Source organism: Hyla sarda, chromosome 4 (genome assembly GCF_029499605.1).
Source record: "Hyla sarda isolate aHylSar1 chromosome 4, aHylSar1.hap1, whole genome shotgun sequence".
Classification (NCBI taxonomy): Eukaryota; Metazoa; Chordata; class Amphibia; order Anura; family Hylidae; genus Hyla; species Hyla sarda.
Genome location: NC_079192.1, coordinates 353,986,493 through 353,995,711, shown reverse-complemented (window position 1 = coordinate 353,995,711; position 9,219 = coordinate 353,986,493). Strand labels below are relative to the sequence as shown.

Here is a 9,219-nt window from a genome sequence, read left to right as displayed (position 1 = left end):
CTGGTGCGGATGTCATTATGTCATCGAGACTTATGTATTACGTGACGTTTTCGATGTATTCATCAGACCAGAAGGTGTGAAAGTTGAGGGTGAAGATCCAGAAGTTTTCACGTTTCCTCAGTACTGCGAAGCGGTGGCAGTGTCAGCGGAGATGTGTTCAATGGGTGTGATGGTGTGACACCTGAAGTCGCTGCTGTGCTTTTCTGCTGCATGCCTGGAGACACTGAGTTGGTACCCCTTGGTACCTTGGCTCTGTGCTTGTTAATGCGCTGATTCAATGGCTGGATGGTACGCCCGACGTACTGAAGACCACAGGGACACTCAAGGAGGTAGATCACGTAGGAGGTGCTGCAGTTGATGAAACTCCTGATGGGGTAAGTGATGTTGGTGATCTTGCAGGTGAACTTGGTGCATTTGTTCGCAATGTTGTTGCAGCATTTGCACAGGGGTTTGCTGCACTTATGAGCCGGTGACAGGTGGGGTGTCCAGCAGGTAGTTCTTAGGGGGCTTTCAGTTTACTGGGTGCCAGCATATTCTTGAGAGATTTGTTCTTCCTGCAAAGTGATATTAGGTCTGGTGGCAAATGTCTTTGAAGAAGGGGTCCAGCAGGAGAGTTTTCCAGTGGTCCGTGATGATTTTCTTGATGTTTTTGTGGTCATCGTAGGTAGTGATGAAGTTGAAGGAGTGGGTATGTTCAGGTTGGTGACCTTAGGTTTAAACCCTTTCTGTGAAAATTTGTGGCCGACCCTAACCCCATGGACACAGGTGCAACTAACATCATGGACTTTAAAGAAATGAGAGACTTGTTCTTTGAACTCGAAAACCTGTCCAAGACAGAAATCCAGCACCATATGGACAGCTTTTTTGTCCTTATACAAGGCGGAGAATATAATACCCGAGGTCTCCGCATACGAACTGCACCTACTTTTCCTGACGACCCTGACTTCCACAGCAGATTGGAAACGGCACTCTCAGTTTGCTCCAACACAATCATCGATCTGCTAATCGAAGAAAAGGGAATCACTGGTCTCGGATGTATCCACTAAAATCGATGACTGCATCATGAAATTAACGGACTACCATAACACACCTGAATACCCTCATTGGGATGGGCACCTCCAACAAAATCAACAATTTGAGAAGGCGACCACTGCAATGAAACTAAAGAAAGTGAACCGCGACCGCACGGACTACAACACCGGTAACATTAAATACTGGCTGCAACAAAAAAAGAAAACCCACAGCAGCCAGGCATCCACCTGCTCACCCCAAGAAGAAACAGACTGTTCCCCCAACCCGCCGCCCACCCCGGAATACCTACCATCAAGGAGCGCCCCCCCGGTCACCCTGCTCCCCGCCCGGTGGTACCTTCAACTACCGTGGCACCCGCGGAGCTATCCCTCCCACCCCCGCTCCCCGTCTGGTGGTACCTTCAACTACTGCAGCACCCAGCGGAGCTACCCCCACCACCCCCCACTCCTCGACCGGTGGTACCTCCCACTACCGCAGCACCAAGTGGAGTTACCCCACTCCCCGCCCGGTGGTACCTCCCACTACCGCAGCACCCAGTGGAGTTACCCCCACTCCCCGCTCGGTGGTACCTTCCACTACCGCGGCACATCTGACATTCACGTTAACCACCCTCCCATCCCACCTGAACTCCTGGAATTCATCGACAGGCAACAGAAGAGTGACAGCGACCACCACAACAATTCTCCACCTCAGCTACCCTCCGGTTGCTTCGACTCACCAGCCAACGAGTCCTCTACATGCTTCGATGCCTCCCTCATCACAGTGAAGGGCAGCATCACACCACCACGCACCCAGCAATCACCACCGCTGCAATCTGCCTCCAGAGACACCACCTCTTTTTTCACCCCCCACAGCCGGCTACCCGCTTTCTCCCCCCGACTTCCAGGGAAACTAAGTCACCGACCTGAGGGACTTTTCTACGGTCAACGCCTCCCTGGCTGAGTCTTTTTTAGTCCTTCCCCAGCCCTGAACTGCGACACCATGCCGCTCCAGGTAAAGGCCATACAAGCGGGGGATCATCAACCAGTACCTGGAGAAAGTCACACTGGCCCCGCCGCTGCAAGCATCACTACAAACCAGAACACAAAAAAGAAAAGAGAGGATGCAGAGGAGGAAAAAAAAGAAACAATACTTCCAGTAAAAGACTCTGAACCACCCACCCCATCCTCTACCCACCTGGACACGGTAAAAATCTTCAATCTGTCCAGCAAAACTCTCACTAAACACCATGAGTGTCCTCCAGAATGGTCTGTCTTCCCCCCCCCCCCCCCCCCCCATCAGCCAGACCTAATGACTTCACCTTGTTCCTGGACCTTAATGCCTACATCAGGAAATTGACTCTTAAAAGACATTTCAACCTACCTAGCCACTACGCGAAAGACACCTGCAGCTGCACAGCCATCGGTACCTGCCACACCGATTGATCCTCCACCACATCACAGTGGACTCGAACCCAAGTCCCAGTTCTTTCCAGCTCATCATAAAGGAAACTTCATCAACACCTTCGCCGCCGGAGTATCAACTGATTTTGAGAGACTCTGCAAACCCTCCAACAGACCTAAGGGCTCCAGCAACCTCACATCTCAACAGAGAAAAGCCATCAAAGAACTGGCAGATGACCCAGACATTGTCATTAAATCCCACCATGCCACCACTCCAACGTCAATTCATCTTGGACAGCATCCTCTTCATCCTGAAGAACAACACGTTCCAGTTCAACTGCAGCATCTACCACCAGTGCTGTGGCACAGCGATATGGAGCAGATACGCACCTAGTCTCGCTAACCTCTTCATGGGACACTTCGAAGATACAGTACTGTACAGACATGAACTTTTCAAACACTGCATACTGTACAAAAGATACATAGATGACCTCTTCATCATCTGGGACAGCTCCAAGGAAAACCTTAACTTCCTCACGTCCCTCAATGAAAACTCCTGGAACATCCAATTCACCTATAACCACTAAGGGGACGCCATTGAATACCTAGATGTCATTGTCTACCACAATGAGGACAACCAGGTCCCATGAGGGGGGGGGGGGGGGGATCTCAAGAATATGCTGGCACCCAGTAAACTGAAAGCTCCTAAGAAACAAACTACCCTGCTGGACACCCCACCTGTCACCGGCTCATAAGTGCAGCAAACCCCTCTGCAAATTCTGCAACAACATTGCGAACAAATGCACCATGTTCACCTGCAAGATCACCAACATCAATTACCCCATCAGGAGTTTCATATACTGCAGCACCTCCTACGTGATCTACCTCCTTGAGTGTCCCTGTGGTCTTCAGTACGTCGGGCGTACCATCCAGCGATTGAATCAGCGCATTAACAAGCACAGAGCCAATATCACCATGGGGTACCAACTCCAGTGTCTCCAGGCATGCAGCAGAAAAGCACAGCAGCGACTTCAGGTGTCACACCAGCACACCCATTGAACACATCTCCGCTGACACTGCCCACCGCTTCGCAGTACTGAGGAAACTTGAAAACTTCTGGATCTTCACCCTCAAAACTTTGACACCTTCTGGTCTGAATGAATACATCGAAAACGTCACGTAATACATAAGTCTCGATGACATAATGACATCCGCACCAGATGCCTCCTCACTGCGGGACAAGCTGACAGCAAGCCGCCGCCAAAATCACCTGTCTCTCCCCTCCCCTTCTACCTCTTTACTCCCCTATAGGTTTACAGCTCCTCCATGATAATTTGCAAGTATGTTCCAGGCTTCGATGACAGCCGTACCAGATGCCTCCTCGCAGCCGCACCAGATGCCTCCTCAATGCGGGACAAGCCGACAGCAAGCCGCCGTTTAGGGGAAGGGAGAGACCACCTGTCTCTCCCTTCCCCGTCTACCTCCTTACAGGTTTCCAGCTCCTCCATGACAAGTTCTGAGTGTGCTCCGGACTTCGAGATCAGACAGCCCGCCCGGACGATGATAAAGTCTGACATTGGCATCTTGACAGCACTACAACACATCCTTCTCAATGATTGGTCGCCACCGGGACCTGCCCAGCAGCTATTGGTAAATTGATTTGCCGCCGACTCCTCTAGGAATCTCCCGGAGAGGATATACACGTCTTCACTATGATTGGACGCCACCCGGACTGATCTAACAGCGATTGGCTGACGTTTTTGAACTTTATTCCACCGCCACCAGCGACAAAGACTCGCAACCCGGACTTATACGTCCCCCCTCTGATTGGCTCATCTAAGATCCCGGACAGCGAATCAGCACCCCCACCCACTCTCTTTGGACGTATCCCCATACAGCCCATGTTCCCCTATGACATCGTAACTGTGCTCAGCATAGTACGGCTCGCTCCTGATTGGCCACCTCCTCACCTCTCGCAGCAAGAGGCCAATCGGCTTCAAGGGGCTCGTCTCCATTCATTCCCCACAGCGGCAACCCTGTACAGCGATTACAGCCTCCTCTTACTGCCTCCCGATTGGTCGCCACCACGGACAATTCTCGCGGTTCAGTTTGAACTTCCAAATACTCCTGTAAAAGACTATACCTATGATTTTTTACATGTTTTATGTGGTTTTCATGCCCCTTCTTTGAATAGGTTTTATTATTTAGGTCTTTAATGCCCGGGGCGGGCATTACCTCACCATACCCCGGCATCCACCTCACATGACATCACCAACTCACCTGGTTTTGGCGCCATTTTTTCATGTATTTAAACACACATACCTGTTACCTTGCCATACAGCAACCACCTGCAATTGAAAAAGGGAGCTGTGACTCCCGAAACGCGTCTTGCTTTAGATTTATTATTTTCTTTGATTTCTTATGCTGTAAGAATAAATTTTGCATCAATACCCACGACTTGGGTTACTTCCTTGGGAGCGCCAACGCAGCTTTTTTCCTCCAATACTTCTGCAAACTGTGAGAAGGGCCTCACTTGTGAAGCACCCAGTAGTTGTTGGCGAGTTACCACTAAGGAAACCGTTTCTCTGGATGCAGTAATATCTGGTTCAGAAACATTAACTTATTTAGTACTAATTTTAATATGAAATAGAAATTAGGAGAAAGGGTTGACTTTTTACTTTTGTAATGACTTCCACAAAAAGTTAAGACCCAGGGCATTACCTTGGTCTATATGGTAAAGCCTAGTCATCACCTCAAGGACCCAGTTGAAAATGTTTAGAAATTAAATGGTCTACAGTATACATATGTATATGGTGTAGCTGTCATGGGCTGAAAGTGAAAATACTTATTCTGGAACAGGTAGATGTGCACATAGAGACACACATGTGTGACTTTACAGTAAAAGTTTAGGGGAATAACTTACAAAACGGCTGAAGCTTTTATGAACAAGTTAAACTAAACCTATGCAAGGGTTTTTTTCCCCTCAGAAGTCCCATGCAAGTCTATGGGTTGTCCATTACATCTACTGATCGTGGGCTGCAGAAATTGCCTGGGACATTTATACATACTGTCGACTGTTCAGCAGGTAGGTGCAGAAAGTAGTTTGTGTGGAGGACAGAATGTGAAAAAGACAATCATTGTTGCTTTTCCTCTCCCACAAGGCGTAGGTAGAGACAAGGCAATGGCGGGTACTCTGCTAGTAATCTGATAATAAGCAATTCATTGCCCATTGTTAAGAGCTTACAAGAACACAATTCTGCAGCATAAAATATTAGGAGTTACCTTCCAACATTGTCTTTATGGTAACGGATTGCTTTGCAATTTCTACATCCACTTCAAAGATTTCTCCATCAGAGCTCTGCAGTTTAATTGACGGCATCTGTGGAAGAGACATGATGTGTTTTTAAAAACTAATCAATACTTTAGTGCCTTGTAGGATATATATCTTTCTATCTATCTAACAAAATAGGATTGAGGAGCACCATGCTCAGGATTCCAGATCCACAACTCCGAGAATAGACCAGTTCCCACAAAATGTAAAAGGGGCACTCCAACTTGTAGGTGAAAAAAAAAAAAAAAATCACAAAACACCAAGTTTATTCACATCTGCAGGCAACTTTTCGGCTCTACTATAGAGCCTTTCTCAAGCAGGTTAAACAGTGCAACAGTGCATATATATCAGTCCCCTAATTACAAATGTAAATGAGGGGGGTGTATCCTCCAAAACATAAACGGTACTGTACATAATACTCAAGAGACCGCAATCTGTCATATATAAAGTGTACGGAAGAACAGACGTGTGTTCTCCTATATCGTGCAAACAATATAATAGTTCCAGCACGCAGGAACCCGTGAGCGCTGACAGCTTCCGGTTGTTATCGGATACAGCGATCCGGCACTTGCGCAGTGCTGGTGTGTACAAGCAATGTGATGTAGGAAGGCTGGGAGCTCATTGAACCACAACATTCCCGTAATCAGGTGAGCGCCGCCCTTGGAGCCGGACCCACTATGAACTTTTATATTTTATGTGTGCGTGTCTCTCTCTCATGTTTTCACTATGATATTGTTTGCACTATATAGGAGAACACACGTCTGTTCTTCCGTACACTGTATATATGACCGATTGCGGTCTCGAGTATTATGTACATTACTGTTTATGTTTAGGAGGACACCCCCCCTCATTTACATGTGTAATTAGGGGGCTGATATATTTGCTATGTTACACAGTTTAACCTGCTTGAGAAAGGCTCTATTGTCGAGCCGAAACGTTGCCTGTACAGATGTGTGAATAAACTTGTGATATTTTTCACCTACAAGTTAGAGTGCCACTTCTACATATACACACACATATACACACATATATACATACATACATACTAATAATACTAATATACATACATACATACTAATAATACTAATATACATACATACATACTAATAATACTAATATACATACATACATACTAATAATACTAATATACATACATACTAATAATACTAATATACATACATACATACATAATAATATACATACATACATACATAATAATATACATACATAATAATATATATATATATATTAATATATATATATTAATATATATATAATAATATATATATATATAATAATATATATATATATATATAATAATATATATATATATATATAATAATATATATATATATATAATAATATATATATATATATAATAATATATATATATATATATATAATAATATATATATATATATATATATATATAATAATAAATATATATATATATATATATATATATATATAATAATATATATATATATATATATATATATATAATAATATATATATATATATATATATATATATATATAATAATATATATATATATATATATATATATATATATATATATAATAATAAATATATATATATAATAATAAATATATATATATATATATATATAATAATAATAAATATATATATAATAATAATAAATATATATATATAATAATAATAAATATATATATATAATAATAACAAATATATATATATATAATAATAAATATATAATATATATATATATAATAATATATATATAATAATATATATAATAATATATATATAATAATATATATATAATAATATATATATATAATTTTTTTTTAGGTGGGGCCGATACAGATACTCTGTGGAGGTTAGGGTCGATAGCCGGTAACTTATACCGGATTATCGGTATAAGTTATCGGCTATTTATCTCCCCCACCCCAGGCGACAATGCTGCAGATGAACTGCAGCAGCTTTTGCGGTGCCAGAGACCACCGTCGCAGCTACCCACTTATCCCCCTACCTGTCCTGGGGTCCTCCTGAGTCCACCGCCACTGTGAGGGCCCCCCCCCCCCCATACCCCCACCCACTCCTGGTTTTATCTGGCCGGTTTTATCTAGTTTCAATTAACCATTGTCTTAGTCCTGGCCAGCAGCCAGTGATGCTCGAAAACTATTCAAATGACCTTGGTAAATAATGAGGTTTTTGTTGGATAACAAGCTTTTTCTATGATAACAAAGAAAGTGTAAAAGGAACCCTGTGATTGGTAATAAAGTTATACACCATTATCCACCGGGTTCCTTAGCCAATAAACTTACACTTATTAGTGCTGGGTGATATGGCCTAAAATTTATATCACAGTATTTTTTTTTATTATCGCGGTATCACGGTATTACCGCCTGTCCCCCCGACCCCGCGAGCAGGGTCCCTGCGCCCACTAGCGGTGTCCAATGTGCCCCCCGCGAGCGCTACCATCACCGCTAGCGGTGTCACAAGAATGCAGAGCGCGGCTCTGTTCCCCGTCCCTGTCAGCTCTCAGGGTACGGAAACAGATTTAAAAGCCTCGTGTGCGGCGAACGTAGTACTGAGCAGGCGCAGCACTACGCAAATAGCGTAGGGCTAACGTAGGCAGCGCTAGGAGCCTAGCGTGAGCCCTACGCCATTTGCGCAGTACTGCGCTGACGGGGAACAGAGCCGCGCTCTGCATTCTTGTGACACCGCTAGTGGGCACAGGGACCCCGCTAGCAGTGAGTGTAGCGCTCACAAGGGGGGGGGCGGCACATTTGATACCGCTAGTGGGCACAGGGACCCCGCTAGCGGTGATGGTAGCGCTCGGGCTCGGCATTCTTGTGACACCGCTAGTGGGCACAGGGACCCCCGCAAGCGGTGATGGTAGCGCTCATGGGGGGGGGAGAACATTTGATACCGCTAGGGGACACTCGCGGGGACACTGGCTGAAAGGCGCAGCGGGGGACACAATAAATGGATTAGCTTCCCAGAGAAGCACACCGGATGAATTGTAGAGCCCAGCGCGGCGCCCTTACTTGTCCCAAAGGGTGGGGGGAGGGGCCAGACCGGTATAGCGGTATGGGCAAAAATCCATACCGGTATACCGCCCAGCACTAACACTTAGAGTGTTGCCATATAAAATGGCTGTAATCTATTTTGGGGTATGATTTTCTTCTCCAGAGCTGTTTTTCTGCTAGTAAGAGAACATCCATCTGTATTGATACATATGAATAAAATCTGTCCGCTAATCAACACGGCTGGAGTAAGCAGGGAGAAAGATCCTAACAAGCACTTTCCTAAAAAGAAGCAAGTTATGCAGCTAATCATTGTATGAACTACGGATCGACCGATTATCGGTTTGGCGGATGACGATTTTGGACATGATCGGTATCGATTGTCGCCACCCCATTGCCTCCCCCATCCTCTGCCCACATACCGCTGCCCCATTGCCTCCCCCCCATCCTCTGTCCACAT

General features: G+C 45.0%; 1 protein-coding gene across 1 annotated transcript in view; it reads right to left on the bottom strand.

The window, feature by feature from the left end:
• Window positions 1–9,219, bottom strand: part of SKP1 (S-phase kinase associated protein 1) — a 175,435-nt gene that overhangs the window by 96,963 nt on the left and 69,253 nt on the right. Inside the window, exon 2 of the mRNA XM_056516609.1 lies at window positions 5,697–5,793. Coding sequence (XP_056372584.1) covers window positions 5,697–5,793 — 97 coding nt within the window. The remainder of the gene's footprint in view (window positions 1–5,696; window positions 5,794–9,219) is intronic.